This window comes from Thermobia domestica, chromosome 1 (genome assembly GCF_964235325.1).
Source record: "Thermobia domestica chromosome 1, izTheDome1.hap1.1, whole genome shotgun sequence".
Lineage (NCBI taxonomy): Eukaryota > Metazoa > Arthropoda > Insecta > Zygentoma > Lepismatidae > Thermobia > Thermobia domestica.
Genome location: NC_137454.1, coordinates 206,246,764 through 206,267,969, shown reverse-complemented (window position 1 = coordinate 206,267,969; position 21,206 = coordinate 206,246,764). Strand labels below are relative to the sequence as shown.

The window sequence follows — 21,206 nt, the reverse complement described above, 5'->3', positions numbered from 1 at the left end:
AGAACAAGAAATGTACCTTTCACTTTGCTAAGAGAGGTACAGCTAACACGATACACGTTAAAAAAATTAAGCATATACAACTTAGCAATACTGCTATACCTGCATATTTATTCTGTAATAAAAATTCAAGAACTTGACTGTTACCTTCATGTGTCACGATGTATTCTAAAAAAAAGTTAGAAAATATATCTAAAAAAATAATCACTGTCTAAGAACAGCTCACGTAACTTAATCTGGTCGAGGAGCGAATTCTTTCTCTAGGAGCAAGTTGTTCTTCTAAAAACGAGTTCTTCCTAAACAGTGATTACTACTTTGTTTCTTGTGAAGATGTTATAATTTCTCTGTATTTCACTTCAGAGATATGTGAGTTCTTAGCATAAGTATTTTTAACCTAGCTCATGACAGATAAAGGTTCTTGAAATTATATCATTGAATAAATATAAATATAATAATAATATCAATTTTATTGTTAAGTTAACAATAGTGTACCAGACATTTTTCTTTAAGACGAAACTTCATTATGCCTTTTTCTATCAACACTTAAATTAGCTTTTACCTAGACACATAATATATTTATCGTCTAAGCTACAGTGACACATTAAAAGACATACAAAATACAAGTCAAACGCTTTCCATATATAGTGTACACGTAAAATATAATAAAATATTTGGATGATATAAAAAAAAAAGTACATCTTCCCTCTCAATCCCATTTTTACATTCTATAGTTAACGGAGACTGGACCCCCCTTCCTAGAGATCAAATTCGAAACCGCACATATCAAAGGCAAGCGTGGTGACTACTGGACTTTTAAAACGCCCGAAAGGTTCTTTCTATAAGCTAATCTATACCTTAACTTTGGAATTTCCACCATGCAAACTTTCCTTAAGCATAAACATCTAACTGATCTCCAGATATACTCGTATAATATATCGCGTATAACCCTAAAGACAAACACCATATTAATTGTTTCTTCCTTGTTTAAAATCAAAGTTTTACACTATTTATAATGAAGGTTATGCAATGTTTAAAGAAATGATAAATTTAATTGTAATATATTATTTAAGAGCCATGGTAAGATATCTACCTATCGGCTCAGGTTCGATCTCCGGTAGGGAGCATTTATTATTCTTCCGTTCTGCCTTTGTTCTAATGTGGCTTAGAGGTTTATCCAGACATCAGTGTAAATCCGTACCTCCGCATCACCCGTGCACGGTACTAACTTGTCCAGAATGGGAACATACTTTTTTCTTTTACTTTGTTGCGTATATTCCATCTATTATCTCTTACGATATCATTCATGAAGAAGAGAAAAAAAAAAATAAATAAATAAACGATGAATAAAACTTACATTTTGTTTACACTTTACCTGTATAAGTACACGCTCCCCAAAACACCGAGCTTCGTCCAGGATTGGTTTAACTCACATTATGACAAGGGTAGCAATATTATTAATCTAGAAATACAATTGGGGGGATTTTGCCCAAGTGTTCAAATTTTCAATTTTTTGTAGGACAAAGTGTTCTATAAGAGCTTTCAACTTTTTTTTTTACATTGTTCGTTTGCATGTAATGCTTATATTCTTTAATTTTATAATATCAACCTAAATTTTATTTTTATAACAAAATAATCCATCTGATGCGGGCAGATTTGACCACTCTTTAGTAGTAGGTGTTACCCATGTTTGTTTTTGCCATCTTTTTAGTCCACAACCTACATTGTTTATTATTATTATTATTATTATTATTATTATTATTATTATTATTATTATTATTATTATTATTATTATTATTATTATTATTATTATTATTATTATATCTTTTATTTAAACACTGCAACTTACAAGAGCGTGATAAATTTCATTCCAAAATTGTATCACGGGTACTCCATGATCCAAATTGGTCAAAATCAACCATACCGCACCTATAAGGCGAAAAGAACAACTATTGATGTAGCTTTTGCATATTTGCTATGTGAATGAATGAAAAATCACATCTGAAAAGCTCCAAACTCACTAAGGCCCCATTTGATGGCCTGTGGTGCCCCCATCCCTAGTTTTGGATACAGTGAAACTTGATATTTATTAACTTATTCAGCAATGAACACCCTTGTCGCCTTAAAAAAATAAATAAATAAAACACGAAACAATGAATCATAGTAATTATGTGAATTTACAGCAATAAATCAGTCAGGAGCGTATTTTGCGAGTTTTCTTGAGGGAAAAGACCTCCATCTACATAGAATTACACGTTTTCGTTAGTAAATTAGTAGTCAATGGATTAAAATATATGAAGTTTTAAAACTCGGGGGCAATTGTCCCTCCCTGACCCCCTAAATGACAACCCCACTGTCTGCAATAAATAACTTGACTGCATAAGCCAATCAAAATATCTTTCCTACCGTAGTCTTGAAGCGGTTTTGTTTCCTGCTAGTGATGCTTCTGCTAGTTCATTTGCAGTTGTTTTGGTATTATTTTTTGTCAGCGTTCGACAGTAGCACATTTATATTTGCTCATTCGATTTACACTTCTACAAGAGCCTGTGTTCTTGAAGAATCTGTATTCTTATGACAAGCTAAGTGGTTTGGTGTTTTTATGAACAGTGTCTCCACGTACCTACTAATGAGTGACTAAGTTTGAGTGTTTGTATTTGTTGGATGAATTATGTTGACTGCTGAGTAATCATCAAATTGGGTACAATGAATTCTAAAACAAATAACTCGAAATGCTGCAATTGCACCAAATATATATATATAAAAAAAATCCTATGGCGCACCTAAATGTATTGCATCAGCAGCAATCGTAGGTGCTGGTAGCTGCTGTCAGTGGTGCTATTCAGCCGGTTCGCAAGAACCGGTTGTTAAAATATTTCTAGTTCGCAGAACCGCTTGTTATTTTCAGACATAACGGTAAATTTTACCAGATGTGCGCGGAACAGTAAATTACAACTACATGGTTGAACATATGATCTCTTAGAACAAGGTATAAGCGTTTATTTCTTATAAAGGTAACCACGAAAGTTCTGTCCCTTTTTCACCCACCCCCTTCGAACATTGACATGTCACTTAAGACGTACCTTGGAGATCAAAAATAGTCCCCATCAGCAACGACGATCTTCTGCCAACGTTCTGGAAGACCATGGATTCCATCGCAGTAGAACTTGGTGGGCCGTGAAGTGAAGAAGGTATCAAGTGTATTTTGCACCTCTACTAGAATTTGAACTGGCATCCTCGAAGGTGATAGTCCAGAGAATGGAACAAATGATAATCGGACGGTGCAATGTCCGGGGAGTATGGCGGATGCAATAGTGTTTCCCATCTAAGGTGTAGAATGGCGTCCTAGGTCATCCCAGCCGCGCGGGGCTTAGCGTTATCCTGTAACAGGAGAATCCCTTTGCGATTCAGAATTGCTGGTTTCAGAGTTTTGAGTTTTTATTGAACACGGCTCAACTGCTGACAGTAGACAGTTGTATTGATGCTCTGGCCAGCGGGTAGAAGTTCCCGATGCACGATGCCGCGAGCAGTTCACCACACACACAGGAGGACCTTCTTCTGTGCAGTGCTGGTTTCGGCTATTTTGGAACCGGTTCATGGAAGCTTCATACATCACCCACTTCTCATCACATGTCAACACCCTATCCACAAATGACTCCTTACTCAGACGAAACAGAAAAGAAACACAGGTGTCTGCTCGCGTTGCCTTCTGGCCAAGAATCAAATCATGTAGACCCATCGACCCAACTTGTGCTTCCCAAGTTGATGAAGGTGCTACCGAATGGTTTCTCCACTCACACTGAATTGTAGTGTCAGTTCCTCACATGTTTGGCCACTGTTTGCTTCAATTGCTGCCTGAAGATCTTCACTTTGTACATATGTTGGTCTTTCGGCGCGTGGTGCGTCTTCGGGTGTTTCGTCATCGTCCTTAAACTTGGTAAACCACCGCTGCACTGTCCGCGTAGTCACGATACCCTCACCAAAGGCCTGCCATATCTTCCGCACCGCTACAGTGGAGTTTAACCCTAGTTTAAACTTGTACAGCATACACGCCATTATGACGCTCTGTGGAGCTCTAATGTTCATTTTGTCCTTACGGTCATTTTGTCCTTTTCATGGTGTAACTGAACTGCCACAACCAGGCAGTATGTTGGATATACCAACACCAACAACTGACCTTCGCCTTATCTCCATTCGCATTCAACTCACGGTGTGAGGGCCAATGTAACACAGACCTCCACAAAAAGTGACAGATCTTTCTTGGTTACCTTTATAATTTCAAATGCTCAGATATCAAGAATAAGAATTGGGATCACAAGAGGGTTATTTATATTTGAAACGCATACATACCATTATCAACAATTGTCGATCCATTGCTGGATTAGTCTTTCCAATACTTTTTGACAACCATCTAACTTGGATAATTTGTTTCCGAGATATTCGCAGTGCTACCTAATTTCGTCACACCACCATTAGGATGCTGTGTAGGTCTCTACTTGTCACTTGTGGTTTTCAGTAAAAATATAAGTGTAGTGAGTCACATCTATTCATCTTATCCATCTTCTCTCTCTGTCTTCATATATATATTCCGAGGTAGATGAATCAAGTTCTCTACTACCTTGTTCTCACTCAAATATTGAAGATCGATCTTTTGAAGTAAATCTGTCAGTGTCAAAAGAAGCCGAATGTGTAAAAATCGAGCTGAAAAGAACCATCTCTACGCATAGGCATTGCTGCATTTGTGAAGCTGCTAATGTTCCTCTCATAGTGATTCCTCAAATAGCATGTATGCAATGCCTCATCACAAAACGCATTTATATTCCCAATTGCAATCGATGCTGCCCGAAACATATCATACATCAGTGATTTTACGAAGATGATCTATTCAAGATAGAAGTATATTCGAATTGTAGCACAATCTGACCATGTGAGTTGAGCTACATTATACAGAATTTGTCTATGATCAGATAGGACACTTTCAGATTTCAGAGGAGAAACTTAGTCTTTTCACTAGCTTAAGCTGGAAAAATGTTATAGAGATACAGAAATTGCTGAAGTCAATGCGTGATTCAGATAATCGAACCGCAGTACAAGCACTAATAGTGTTTTATTCAAGCTAAGGACTGATAACTCTAATAAACTGATATCCTCAATTTTAGGACTACATGACAAGCAGATAGTGTCTTATTATATGCAGAAGGTAGTTCCTTCCTTCGAAAAAGACATTTTACTGGCCATTTTTGCTATTCAGTACTTACAAGGGAGGAACTGATTTCCCGTCATACGTCGCCAATTGCTAAAATGCTGTATGAACATGATGCAGACAAATTAGTAATGGGACCTACGCGTATCATCAGAAAAGTACAAACAATGAGTATCAAATAAAGTCTTACTCCGTTCAGAAGAAAACTATCTGTAAACCCTTCAACATTTGTGCAACTGATGAATACATAATCAACATGGCAGGGCCATACTATGCGAAACAGAGTGACGCAACAATAACGTGCACTATTATTGATGAAAATAAACTGGAGACATCTTTATTCTGGATCAAGGATTCAGAGACGTGGAAACTTACATTAATGAAAAAGGTTATGAAGTTCTTATGCCTGCATTTAAAGGCAAAAAAATCACAATTGTCCACTGCAGAAGCAAATGATACTAGGTTTGTTACAAGAATTCATTTGATGGTTGAAGCTACATATGGAATGCTTAAAGAAAAGTATCGTCTGTTGAATGAAATGTTGGAGAATAAAATGATAAATAGTATCGGCCCGTATTAAAGAATTGATACATTTCTACACAATAAATTCTTCAAATATTTGACACCAGATGAAGACCACTCCGCAATCACCGTAATCATGAAATCTGCGAAAACTTCAGGAAATAAAATTTCTATTGCCGCCTTTGTTGAACAGAAGAAATTGCGAACAAGAAAACTTCCGTTTACATCTATTTCTTCAGAGGATCTTGAGGATTTTCTTTGAATGAACGTACAAAGCAAGACGTACAAATGCTTCATCGAATGAGTACCAAACACAGAAGGTTACACAAGTGTCACTAAGTACTGTTGCGAGTAACTTGTGCAAATGGTTTGCGAATCGGTGGCTGTTATCTCAAAGTTGCAGCCATTATTTATTACCTTATTTATGGAAAATATTTGTCGAGGATCCCGAAACAGCGCAAATATTGAGCAAAATATTCGAACAAGGCAACCTTCGTGTGGTCATAAATGAAAACAGTGACGAGGACTTAAGTACATATCGTACTACAATGTTTCTTTCATCCTTATTTGTTTTATACTCGTACATCTTCCATGTAACTTACTTTCCGTTTGCAATATATTTTCTTCTATTTCTTGGATGAAATATTCCTTTTATTCAAATATTGCAGTTTTTCACTACCCAACGACTTGTGGAATGCAAGAAGACAATAGGTATCTCAAAAATATATAATGCATCTTCTGATAATAGTGGCTTTCTTACCCCCTCCCCCCGCGGGACCTATGAGAGACACTACAAAAAATACTACATTACATTATGTTGTTGTTGCTGATTATTTTCTTTCCAGCTAAGGATACTTCACTTTGATTGGATACTGTAGGTATAGATAACATTCCATTTTTTCTTTTTTATATCAACATTCACATTGCAATTTCAGGCATCCTCGAATGGGGGTCTAATGGCACCTTGAACCTCATATTCATGTTCAGGCTGCTTGATTCATACGAAATAAACACCAATATCAACAGTTTAACTTTGGCCCAAAATGGGGATGGGGACGCCACAGGTCACCAAATGAAGCTTCAGTGAGTTTGGCGTCTATCAAGTGTGATTTCCCATTCATTCACGTAGCAAATATGCAAAAACTACATTAATAGAGCTGTTATTTTTGCAATTGCTCTTTATAGGTGCGGTATGGTTTTTGCCAATTTTGACTATGGCGTACCCGTGATATAATTTTGAAATATATATATATATATATATATATATATATATATATATATATATATATATATATATATATATATATTGAGGGGGTGATTCTAGGGTTAAAACGATATCTAAAACCTATTTTTTCATAATTGTGCTCGCAGACCCATGGTAAGTAAAAAGAGGCTCAAAATATTGAATCGAATTTTTAGAGATGGAAAATTGGGCGAGGAGGGGGAAGTTGTTAAATGTTTCAGACGAAGCCCTTGTATACACCTATACATATATCCATGTTTTAACAAAATCAATCGAGCCATTCTTGAGAAATAAATTGATCCCACGTTTCCGATTTTTATCATTCATCATGAACCAATCAGAGTTGAGGTTCGAAACGTTGAAACATTGCACAGCAGACAAGTCAATGACAAAGTCAACTTCAATAACACTCAAATAGCACCAAGTGGAGCTCTCAGAATTATGATCATAATCCAAGCAAACAGAAATTTCATTCTTGGAGTTATGTTCCTGTGGTTCTCACACGACGATACTTTTTTTTCCCACTAATGATAGTAACTGAACTTCAGTTAGTAAATTTACCTTATCTTGTTCTAAAGCTTCTTCTTCGTCTCGTAGTAACTGAAGAAATTCCTCCCATGTGGGATCTAAATTGTTAAGCTTTTCTTGGACTTCCTCGGGCACAAACACTTCGTATTTATCTGGAAAAATAGAACAAGAGAAAAACAACAGTTGTAAAAGGATTTGTTTCATATGTATTTGTTTCAACCGAAACTAAAACCTATACGTGTAGTGCTAGGGCCGCGGTGGTTCAGTGGAAGAGTGTTCACCTCCGGTGCATGGGAGTCTTTGGTTCGATCCCAGTCACGCCAAGTAAATTTGGTGGTGGACAAACACCGTGTGCTTGAGTTTTCTCGGGCTTCTCCTGTTTCCTCCCACTTTCTTCATTCCAACATTTCAATCATTTCTCATCATCACTGTCTCCTTTAGCCTAGCCGGAATAATCGTGGGACGTAAAATAGAGATTTCATTTCATTTCATTTCATATTTTTGCTAATAACTTCACATGAAATGGATTAATTTGAGCTGAGAGAATTAAACTGTCTGTAAGATTCTACAATATTATTAAAGTTAAAAAAAAAAAATAAATAAATTGTCCAAAGATGAAACATATCCCAATCCATAAATCTTATAGAGACGATCATAAAATGTATGCGTGACTGTAAAGTTGTGTGGATAGTTGTCAAGAAAATGAAAAAAAAAAAAAAAAAAAAAAAAACTTCTCTGGCGCTAAAAAGTACGTAGTTTGTGGCCAATAATAATTGACAGAGGGCCGCGGGGGCTCAGTGGTAGAGCGTTCACTTCTGGTGCGTGAGATCCTTGATTCAATTCCAGCTCGTGCCAAATGAACTTCGTGGTGGAGAAAAGACCATGTGGGACGTAAAACTTAAAGATTTCATTTTTCCAATAATTGACAGTTTTTATTTTGCTGCAAGAATTTATTATTTTTTTACATACTATATATGTAGCAAAATACACTGTTAATTAGCAGATTTTATCTACTGTTATTTGAAGAAATAATAAACACTTCTGACCAGAGTATATACACTTGTTTCTAAACAAGTGTATATACTCTGGTCAGAAGTGTTTATTATTTCTTTAGTGAGCTCCAGAGTCGTGATGGATAGAGTTGCATGTTATTTGAAGTTCCCCAACAGTAACATACACGCTCTTTATGCACATACAATGTGTTATCCTACGTTCTATATATCTTCAATGTTTCCTGAGTTCTTGTACAGAAAACTATCTATATACTAGCATATATTACCCGCTTCGCTGGGCTGAAATGAAAATTTAAATGCACAACTCCGTACGTATCTCATGTGTTTAGTACCCGTGAAATATGCTGCTTTCGTTTTTAATGGCATCGATTTAAACAGCATCGGAAGATCATTGATCATTTCAGCGACCCATGGATTCGACAATAATATTGGTCATTTTCGACCACTTATATATATATATATATATATATTTCCCCTCCCCATCTTGCGGGACATGGCATCGGAAGTGTCACCGTTATCTCAGACACACCCAAAAATGTAGACTCAGCACTAATATCGGTCATTTTCGATCATTTTTAAATATCTCTTTCCCCCTCCTCCCCCAAGTTGCGGGGTTGAATTTGAATTTAAACGGAATCGAAAGTATCACTGTTCATCTAAGTGACCCAGAAAACTATAAATTCGACACTGGCCATTTTCGATCATTTTATATATATATATATTTCTCCCCCTCCCCCAAGTGGCGGAGCTGATTTTGGATTTTAAAAGGATTAGAAATGTCTCTGTTAATCTGAATGATTTCGAAAACTATGGATTAGACATAATATTGGCCATTTTCGATTATTATATATAGCTCCCCTCCCCTCCTCCATGCTGCAGCACACGGCACCAGAATGCCACTTTTAATCTCAGCTACTATTAAAACTATGGATTCGACACTAATATTAGTCATTTTTTGATCATTTTAAATGTTTATCCCCCTTCCCTACGTTTACCTTCCCCCTTCCCAACTATCAGGGCTGAACTTGGATTGAAACAGCATCAGAAGTGTCAGTGTTTCTCTTATCGACCCCGAAAACTATGGACTCAACACCAATATCGGTCATTTTTTATTATTTTTAAATATTTATCCCACCTACGTTGTACCCTCCCCCTTCCCAACAATCAGGGCTGAACTTGGATTGAAACATCATCAGAACTGTCACTGTTTCTCTCATCGAACCCGAAAACTATGGATTCAACACTAATATCGGTCATTTTTGAACATTTTTAAATTTCTCTCCCCTCCCCTACGTTGCATCGTCAAAGCGAATAGCCTAGAGCAATCCCTGCCCCTAAGCTGATGTATATTGAAAATTTGATTGAGATCGGTCGGGTGGTTCAAGAGTGATGAAGTCACAAAGGAAGTCATTTTAATTTTAACTTTTTTTTTTTTTTTACATATATCTCTCCCCTCTCCAACCCTTGGTTGGCTCGTCAAAGTGAAATGACAAAAAATACCTAAGGTCCGACCCTCATATATGGTGAAAATTTGATCGAGATTGATTGAGTGGTTCAAAAGTTATTAGGTTTTATTAGTTTTTATTTATACGTCCCCTTCCCCTCCCCTTCCCCTAGGATCTACCGTAAAAGTGAAGTTACAAAAATGTTTCCAGATCCAAACCTCATGTATCTTGAAAATTTGATTGAGATCGGTTAAATAGTTCAAGAGTTATTAAGTTACAAAAATAGTCACTTTCAGTCTTATATAAATTGAATTTTATATATCGCCCCCTCCTTCTCCTCCCCTAAATTGCTCCGTCAAATGTAAATCATAAAAACGATTCCAGGTCTGAACCTCATCTATGTTGAAAATTTGAACAAGATCGGTCGAGTGGTCCAGGAGTTATTAAGTTTTATTTATTTTTATACCACCTTCCCTTAGTTCTACTATCACAGTGAATAGACTAAAACCAGCCCAGCCTCGAACCTCATCCATGTTACAAATTTGATTGAGATCGGTCGGGCGGTTAAGGAGATTTAGAGTCACAAACATAGTGATTTTCAATTTTATATATATAGATTAAAATGCTAGAAAAGGTTATATATTTGTGGACATTTATATGTTTGTGACCAATCTTTCGACAGTGAGTTCTCGGGAACCATAGGTTCTAGAAAGATGCCGTTTTTACTGATCGATTTTAAATTTTGTGTGAATTGTTCACTTCTAATTTAATATGTTAAAAAAATGGCCGTTAGTTTTTTGTAACATTTTTAGGGGTACACTGGAAGTGTTAACATTTTAAAAAAGTAAAACATCATATTCCAACACCACATATTTGTACACGGGTTTGTATGTTTCTCAGGCGTTTGTTTCATGGCCAAGTTATAATGAAAAACGAATGATAACCATTTCTCCATTCTAAGATGAATATTTTTTTGGAGTGTTTTGCGTGATGAACACCATATATCACTGATATTATAATTAGTCGTGCGTGTAATGTATTTGCTTATTACATACCGCATGCAAGAAGAAAGAAAACACTGATCATTCATGAATTAGAAACTCCAACTGGAAGCAGGCTCAACTCTTGGAAACGGTCCAAGATATTGAAAAAATAATCGAAAAAAAAATGTCCCCTTTATAGTACCCCTTGTCGATATTTATCAAGAGGTCTTTTACAAATGTCTGTAAAGGGACATGTACAGATGTTGTGAGGAATAACAAGGAGATTCATGCCCATATGTGAATGCAAGCGCAGGTTCAGCTAATACGCAATTAAAAATCAGTCTGTGGGCTAAGTCACAAATCGAAACAAGGTCTCTGGCTTACAATACGGATGGGCTAATCACTACGCTACTCTGTCACCCAGTACACTTTGTGAACTTAACACACCTTGCATACTTCGAGGTTGGTGCTCATATTTTATTAAGTGTGAGAAAGAAAGATTGACTTCATCCTTTCCCATATTATACTCAAACTGCCCCATTCATTGTAAAGTTATTAACAGTTGAACAAATAGAAAGAGTATGTATTTCGTTGACGACTATACAATACTATATCTATAATTTACTTCATTTCAAAAAGTTTTCTTTTCTTTCTTTTCATCTAATGTCCTCTTGAGAAATGGAATGAAAGAATGAAATTCCTAGTTTAATGGTTTAATGTCTAACGATTATGCCTTTTGAATTAAGCGAGACAAATAATTAATGACAATGAACAATCATGAAAGAACTAGTAGAATGAACATGTGGGAGGAAATGGGAGAACTCGAAAAAATTCTTAGACAAGACATTATACATGTATATTCTTATTATCATACCTAGGTAGATTTCTTAATTTTATCTATACACATTTCCCAGTTACAGAAGTCTTACATAATATCATTCAATTCATATTACAAAAAATAAAAGAGTAAAATAAAATATAAAAGTAAAAGTAAAATAAAAGAACAAATAAAATATATGTATCAAAGCTCAAACTCTACATAGTCATACATATTAAGTGCTAAAATATATAAACTCATACTAAATGCATAACCGAAAATTTATAAATGTTGGTGTCTGTATTTGTTATTTTAATGTTGATGTCTATACATCTTGGCAAATAGAGTTGAACACAAGAAAAACAAACAAACCAAAAGAAAAAGAAGCACGTCAAAATATTTCTGATTAAAGACTAGACGACGGACAAGGAAGTAGTAGAAGGAAAACTATGATCAAGAAACTTTAAATGGCGCTGGGAGAAGGTACGCTTACAATATATCAGGTAGTATAAAAGGTATTGAACCTTTTCGTACGGGATGGAGTTACTGTCCTAAATCTCAGGGTACATTAGTCGCAGAAGGTCAGACCTAAAGTCATTTTACAATTGACAGATGACAATACTAGATGTGCAAAAGTTTTGAAAGTCTTATAATCAGACGTAAGGTACTGTACTGTAAAGATACGTGAACTTTCTGCAAAACTGCGCCACATTTTACAGTTTTATTTCGATAAAGATGCAAATGCTGCGCAGACCTACAAAGAAATTTGTATACTGTTTATAGCCAAGATACGTTATCCAAAGCAACAACCAACAAATGGTTCAGTCGCTTTCGTTCTGGAAATTTCGGTGTCTAAGATACTCCTAACAGAAGCCGACCAATCATAGAAAAATGGACGATATTCTGACAAATATCAAGCAAAACCGACATGTAAACAGTCACGACATCGCAAATGACCAAAATATACATTATAGAACAGTGTTAAACTATTTGGAGGAAGACGGATCCACAAAGAAGCTAGAAGTTTACGTGCTACATGACTTGATTCAAAAATATTTACTCGATCAAACTGCTATCTACCAATTTCTAGTGAAACGTAATGAACTCGCGCCATTTCCTAAGTTGTTCATCACGAGTGATGAAAAGTGTATAACCTGCAACAAGAATATGTGGAAAGACCGTAGTCTAAGTCTGTGGCTATGCCCACATTGACGCTAGGGTAGGGTATGTTATGAGTTTGGCAGAATTGTAAGGTCACCGTGCATCACAAGCTGCTGCTGCCGTGCAGGACGATAGGCTCAGACCTATACTGTTAACAATTAGCGCGTGTGCATCTAATACTTCCAGAGAAACGAGTTTCAGGAGACATAAAACCCACGTGTTCTGGTATCCAGCCATTTTTTGATCAGAAACCACAGAAGTTCTGTAGCGATGGGATTATGATATAGAAAAAATGGCAGTAGATAATCGAACAAAATGGTGCATGTGTGGTTTAATAATGTTATTTTCAAATCACAATAAATGTGCTTTCTATTTTGACTTCTAAAGACTCAATACTTACACAATCTGATATTACCAAGAACAATCAATATCATTTGGATATTTTTTGTGGTCAGAGTTCTTTGTGCATTGCTTTGCTATAATTTACTATTTGTTAATAGTAGAAATTAGCAAATTAAAAGCTAGTTCAACCAGAGTCTCATACAGAGCCGGCTTCACCATATGTGCAACATGCGCATCTGCACGGGGTGGCAAGTTTCGAGGAGATAAACAGGGCGGCAAAATCTATCATAACTACATTATTTAAAATAAATATTTCTTGTTGGAAACAGCCTTCATGATGATGGTAGTTAAATTTACTAAGTTGACCTTCTATTTCCATACTATACTCATAAATCTTGTTTGGTTTGCATTAGTTTAAGGTCACATGGACAATGCTAAAACTAATGGTCAAACAAATCCAGTATGAATTGCTTAATTGCTGAGAAATACAAGAACTCAATTCTCGAACAGTAGCGAACACCTGTTCCATTTAGTTGATTATCAAAGTTTTGATATTAAAACTAGTCTTGTCTCTGTCACAAACAAGTTCCTTATCACTGAAGGTTCACACAAGTTTTTTTCTCCTTTATTTTTTTACAGATGTAGAAGCAAAGTCAAGAAATAAAGATAAAAGAGCTAGTTGCACTGGAATTGCAAACTGATGTATTGAGATTGAAGCTCGATATTGAATTCTATATAAAAAAAACTTATCATCTTTCCTCTGCAGGTGTATTTGCTTTATCTTTCACCAACATAATAGATTATTATTTAAAGAAACTTAAAAACAGACACAACGAAATTGTATTTGTAGTGTTTAGGCATTTCTGAGTGCGAGTGGCCTTTCCCTCCCCTTCATTGTTCATGATGGGGTAACATATTTAAAATCGTGGCTTTTAAGATTTGTCCTTTCTGGAGAAAGGAGAGGGGGCGGCAAATTGTTTAGGGCCGGCCCTTGTCTCATAACAGTGAAAGTGTAAGTATACCTGAACAATTAATTTGCCTACTGTAAGAAATCAAACTAGAAGAGCTATTTCGAATAACAACAGAAAGAATGACCAAATGAAACGATAATAAATATTAGTGCTGTTCAAACTATTGAAATAATAAATCGTATATTCGTATTTCGAATAATTTTTCAGTTCTTATTGGAATACACGAATATTTGTATTCAATATTTGAATAATTACAGCACAAAAAAATATTTATCCGTTATCGGAGTAATTGTTCAAATATTTTTTCATTATAGGAATAATTATTCGAATAAGACTTTATTCGATTTGAATAATGAATTATTTAAATTTTAACAACACTAGCATACAGAACATAGCCATAAACACACACACGTACACATACACACACAAAATAAAAGTTCTGTGCTGTGGATCCCAGGGTATGGATTCGATGTATTTTGTTACAGAAAATCCAAATTTCGAAAGCCCAAGACGATCGATCATGTCATCTTTTAAATGGGCGAAATACCTTAGCGATTTTGGATAAGGAGAATACACGTAAGACAGCCATACAAAAAAAAAAAAAAAAAAAAAAAAGTATATGTGTAATGGACCCCAGGGTATGGATTCGATGTATTTTGTTATCCAGAATCCAAATTTCGAAACCCCAAGACGATCGACCGTGTCTTTTTCTTTTATGGGAGAGAAACTTTAGCGATTTTGGAAAGAGAGGATACACGTAAGACACCACACGCGTTTCTTGCCCATAAAACAAAACTGACACAGTCAATCGTTCTGGAGTTTCGAAATTTTGATTTTGTGTAACAAAATACATCGAATCCGTACCCTGGGGTACGCTGCGTCCCTTGCGTGCCCCCATTCGAGTTTAACGTCATTCGATTATGCCCGTTAGGCTAACGGAGACGGATGATTAAGGCAAGTGAATAATGATGGAAGAATTGGTTGGAATGAAATCGTGGGAGGAAATGGAGATACGCCGAGAAAACGCCGGATACGATGTTATCCACCACGAACTTATTTGACCGGAGATCGAAACAGGGTCCCCTACGCACCATAAATAAGCGCTCTACTACTAAGCCACTGTGTCCCCATTTATGCATAATTAATACTAGAAAGTACGAAAAATTGGATGAAAAATTAATATGAACAACTATTTAATAGTTAAGAAAGTAGTGAAAATAGAAATGCTATAACCAGTAAGTTTAATCCAAGTTCTTCCTTTAAAGGTTAAATATAAATGTATTAGTTCTCTCGTGTCCTTCTCAGCGAGTTAATAGCTTTTCAATGATGTGTTATGATAATAATTACAATAGTAGTGAAAGATAAGAGAGACAGAGAGTGAGAGAACCACCATACGTTCTATATATTCTACGTCCTCACGTGCTATTACTTACTAGCTGAAATACCCATTCTTAGCATGAGGGGAGTATTTGAAAGTCAACGCCTGTTGTAGTTCACTATTCATCTCAGCGACCGCGAAAACTATCGATTTTACACTAATATTTGTAATTTTGGATTACTTTTAAATGTCCCGGTAAACGCCCCTCTGAGACTCCCCTGGTTCGAATTTAAAAAAAAAAAAAAAAAACGCATCGTCTTGGTCTGGGGCCTGGACCAAGGTACCCGCGACCAAAATTCTCCGTCCACTCGTCTAGTATCCGGGCCGCACGCAGGCAGACAGACAGACAGAGACACACAGACAAACTATTTTATGTACACTAGCTGAACTTGCACTCTCTACACGGTGCATCATTCACATATGAGCATGAGCCTCCTTGTCATTCCTCACAACATCTGTACATGTCCCTTTACAGACACAAGAGAAAGACTTGATAAAAGTCGACAAGGGGTGCCATAAAGGGGAGATTTTCTTCGATCATTTCTTCAATATCTCGCACCGTTTGCAATATTTGAGCCTACTTCCAGTTGGTGTTTCTAATTCATGTGTGACCAGTGTTTTCTTTCTTCACGCATGCAATATGTAATACGCAAATAAATTACACACACAATTAATTATAATGTCAGCGATATACGGTGTTCATTGGGCAAAACACTTCAAACAATAAAGGTTCATCTCAGACTAGCTAAAATGCTATCCTTCGTTTTTCATTATCATTTATCCATGAAATAAACACCTGAGAGATAAACAACCCCTACATACAACTATGTGGTGTTGGAATGTAAACCTCGTAAGATATGATGCTTTACTTTTTTAAAATTTTAACACCCAGTGTACCCCTAAAAAACGTAATAAAGAAATATTAGTGTTTCTCAAATATTCAATTAAAACTTGACAATCTACACAAAATTTGCAATCGACCAGTGAAAACGCCACGTTTCTAGCGTTGTGGTTTTCGAGATCTCATTGTCGAAAGGATTGGAGACAAACATATAAACCTAGCATTTTATTATATAGATTAGATTCTCTCATTTGCTTTAGTCTCTCCGTTTAACATAATTTTTTACTTCTCTGTTTCTTCTTATTTTTACCGTATGTTCATTATATTAAGTTCGTTCTTCCATTTTCTGATATTCACTTGGTACACACACCTCTTACTAATATAAATATTTATTTTTCAAGCTTTCACGCAGACAGGAAATTCATCTGCATTTTATATTTAATTCCCACATTAATGCCTTAATATAATACTCCGGAAGCAGTAACCTATTTTTGATTTATATTTCCCTATACTCACAATTATCTATTGTGTTGATCCATGTTGAACTAACTTACCTGATTCAGTAAATGAAAACTGGGCAGTACCTTGGAAGCTAACATAATCAAATTAGATCCCAAAATAAAACACATCTCACATAAAATTAATTAAAAGACTAAATAACGAAACAGATAATTTAAGTTCGTAAATAAAAATAAAATGCACATTTCTTGAATAACTTTAGACACAATTCTGTAATAATTCACACTAGCAACTAATTTCACACTTTGTATACACATAAGGACTAGCAGAACTTGGACTAATTCGCACAGTATGCTAAGGAAAATGTGCTAATTAAAGTTCTATCTGAACTTTTTTATTGTGTAATCCATTATGCTTACTCTGATAATCAATCGTACTCTTATTTCTTTTTTTAAAATGCAACAGAAACAATGCTGAAATATAAGTGGAATGAACAAAATAAGAAGAAAAAAGCATCATACAGAAGAAAAAGAATGTCAAACTATATATATAAATAAAGGCCCGTGAAGAAGTTGGTACTATTTATGGGCAAGCTATTTAATCGAAAGCAACAGCAGAAAGAAGGTTCAGTCGCTTTCGTTCGGGAAATTTCGATGTTCAAGATGCTTCTCGAACTGGCCGACTAATCAAAGCAAAAGTGGATGATAAAAGTCGAGTAAAGCTAGTATTTAAGCAGCCATGCTATCATCAATGATATAAAAATCCATCACCAAATAGTGTTAAACGATTTGTAAAAAGCTGGCTGCAAAAAGTAGCTCGACCTTTGGATGGCCCATGATCTGACTCAAAAACATTTACTTGATTACGCAATGGGTATTTAAATCACTATACTGCCTTTCTCAATTATTTTCAATTTTAAAAGTGCAAACTAACGCCAGTGAAAACTGAAAACAGACAATACAAATGTTAAGTGAGAACTGAGTTACGTATGCCGCTCACACACGTCAAACCCACTGTGCGCTTCGCACCCTACTATGCGTCAACATGTTACAACTGGCTGAATGACTAAAGTAAAAAATTAGAAATACTTTAAATCTATTTTTGGTCTTACCAAGTATCAAAAATCGATCTCTTATAATAGGAAATTCCTTTTCCTTCACGGGTACATCTTCACACACCTTGGCAAGCAGTCTTATCTTAGCCTGCAATTCATCTAAATCTTGCGGTTCCTTCTTTAACCTGGAAGGAAAAATAGTAGTATCAAGAAATGGAAGTTAGAGAGTTGCACGAAAAACACGAATTTTCTTTTTCTTCAAATATGCTCTTTATATTACCTTAGATAGTATATAATATGCATGGCATTAGCTATCACATTTTTGTACATACGTAAAACAATACGCATCGTTTTCCTACCTATTATGTAGCTCGCTGTTTTGGCCAACTTTTTTGCCATTATTTCCCCATATCCAGTATTTATTATTCTGACATCTATTTAACCTAATATTACGCAATAGAATTATTAAATTAAAACTTTTAGCTAGAAATGAAATGCCCATTTTGAAACATTCAAAAACAGAAAATAAAACAGTAGAAAAGCAATTTAAAAAATTATATTAATCTATTATAAAATTTACTATCACATACCAATATATGATTTGCAATAATGTAAATCTGCAAACTTCACTTACTTTACAGAGTACGTTGCCACGTATTCGAAAATCGAGTCAAGGTTTTCATCAGCAATGCGAAACAGAAGTTGTGTTAGCTTGTCTTGCCATAATGTGCAATGATGTATCACAGCCATCTTTAAAGCATAAGCATCAATCGTAACGAAATGAACGTTTTTCACAGTTTCAATCATCTGTACATTGTTAGCTACTTCAGTGTACCTATCAGCAGAAAACAGTATTAAGCTTACACATAAAAATTGCTCGTGCTAAAGATCATCTTTTAAAACAACTAAAACAATCTAAAAAGAAAGATCTATCTTTAGACACAAAACTTTTTCGTTAATGTGATATGTGCGAAACTTTAAAAAAATGCTTAATGTTTCAGAAAACCTCAAACTTTTCGTTTCAGAGCAAGAAATCACGTTTATATAATCGCGATTTTTTGCCAATTCGGTATTACTTGCGATAAATGCGAATGAAAACGAAAAAGTGGAATTCTTGTTAATTATTGCTAATTATAACTAAAAAGCACATTTCCGACATTATTCAACTTAAAAAACGCTGCATTAACGAGAAAGTTCTGTGTTATTTGATCCAGAAACTGTTTCATTTCATAAAGATGTAGATATCAACAAAACTGAACTATTTAAATCGTTGACTGTGTTTTATCGTGAAAATGTTTATCTGTTGGTTGCTTACCGTGAATTTAAAAGTAATGTTATTGAAGTTCTCAACAGCGAGGATAAGGAAGTTTTCATTGTATCATTGTTAAACAATTTAAAACTTCACTGCAGGTCTTTTGCTATCAGCTCGTTATGTTCAATATGGTTGCCTGTCTCGAGTATTGACGCCGAGAGATTCTTTACCAAGTATAATATGATTGTTACTGACAGGAAAACAAACTTAAAAGAAGAATTGGTAATGTTTTGCTGCATGTTATCCTTTAACTAAGGATGGCGTTAGAAGAAGTGTTTAAATTTTTGCATTAATTATCTATATTTCAGTGAATACATTAGTTAGAATGTGCACCTAATCAAGATATATCCTCATTTTTTAATTACATATACACCTTATTACCAACAATATACTGTTTATAAGTTCCATATTAAAAAAAAGAAAAAAAGAAAAAAAAAGAAAAAAAGAAAAAAACTCATTTAAAAAATAAATGCGACATAAATGCGAAAATTAATGCTACAAAATATCAAAATTGTTGCGAAAAACTTCGTCTCTATCTATCTTTATATTAATATATATATACAACTTTTGTATCCTTACAAATTTAAAAGTGTGTAATATGGGACTGATAAGTCACGGGTTGCTGACACAAAGAGTCCTTGGTTCGATCACTCCATGCCAAACAACTTAGTGTCCGTAAGTAATCTTTGGATCTAATATTTGCCAATATATTTATTTTACTCTCTCTTTCATCGTTATATCTTTGCATTTATCACATGTCTACACAAACAAGGTACGTAAAATTAAAGAACTGAAGCGTTCCGGGTAGCGACGGTGAACTCGATAATCTGAATGCTCGGAAATTTAAGTATTCGAGTAGTAATACAAAACTGCTCTGTGGCCGCTAGTTCTCGTGTCTACACGTATGATTTGTGGAAGTAATTCCTTTATATATATATATATATATATATATAGAAAGTAATCGTCCATTTTCAAAATAAATGGACAATTATTTTGACCGTTCAGAGTGCGTTTTTCTGAAACAAGCCTTTATTTAGTTCACCCTTACTACCCAGAATACCTTAAAAAATGTATTTCAAGCAACATACTGAATAAAGTATTAGAGTTAGATGAATTAAATATGAGTTGTGATTCCACATGCAATGAAATCGTTATTTAGAAGCTTTAATTTCTTCGAAATTGTCCACCATGTTTGTAGACGGACCAATCGGTCAGTCAGAACAGCTTCTCCAATTCTGATAGTGACTATTGTTGTTGCGATTAGAGATCAACTAGAATGAGGCAAATTGGTAAAGTTTACCTAGCCTTCTTCTTAGAACTTGTATTATCTGGCGATGATGATGCAGTCCATGCATTCAGCATCATACACTTTCACCACTGCTTTGCAAATTTCAATGGGAAAAAGTCTGATTTTACCTCGCTGCTACGTCTTCATAAACTGCATTAAATCGCAACATTTCTGTGACGATGACCACACTGTTTCCATGAAAATCGATAAATGATCCAATAACATCAATCTCTAGCGTGAATTTTAAACTAGTTCTCTTCTAACTTGCGCCTTGCGAAGAAAAATATGTGCGTTACTTTTCGATCTCCCCTCGTATATTCGTAGTAATTGATGTTTTTCTTTTTGTGTGTCGAAATGCAAAATTTTGTATACTTACATGAAAAATAAGTTTGCATAAAAGCCTACTATTATTGGTTTCACAAATATACAACTATGGCTGCCGTTTCAAAATATACGTCAATCTCTACTGATATTCTTTTACTGAAATGGCTTAAGCCACATGCAAGAGACAAAAGCAACACAGCTCTTGCTCATCACATGACAAGTTTCAATACGACATTTAATTTATGATAGTTTCAAGTCGCTTGTCCAAAACAGTCAACACTAAAGAAGTGTCGAATGATATAGACTGACTGACTTTAGTGCTGGATCAGTA

The 21,206-nt window shown here is 35.1% G+C and overlaps 1 protein-coding gene across 5 annotated transcripts in view; it reads right to left on the bottom strand.

Annotated features, from left to right (window-relative positions):
* Window positions 1-21,206, bottom strand: part of kl-2 (dynein heavy chain 2, axonemal kl-2) — a 564,598-nt gene that overhangs the window by 416,203 nt on the left and 127,189 nt on the right. For all 5 annotated transcript variants that reach the window (XR_014132735.1, XM_081769103.1, XM_081769086.1 and 2 more), the window contains 3 exons: window positions 18,586-18,786; window positions 18,009-18,136; window positions 7,521-7,639 (listed from right to left, as the gene is read on the bottom strand). Coding sequence is in view for 4 of the 5 variants with exons in the window: in XM_081769103.1 (XP_081625229.1) it covers window positions 7,521-7,639; window positions 18,009-18,136; window positions 18,586-18,786 (448 nt within the window). In the remaining variant the exon portion in view is untranslated. The remainder of the gene's footprint in view (window positions 1-7,520; window positions 7,640-18,008; window positions 18,137-18,585; window positions 18,787-21,206) is intronic.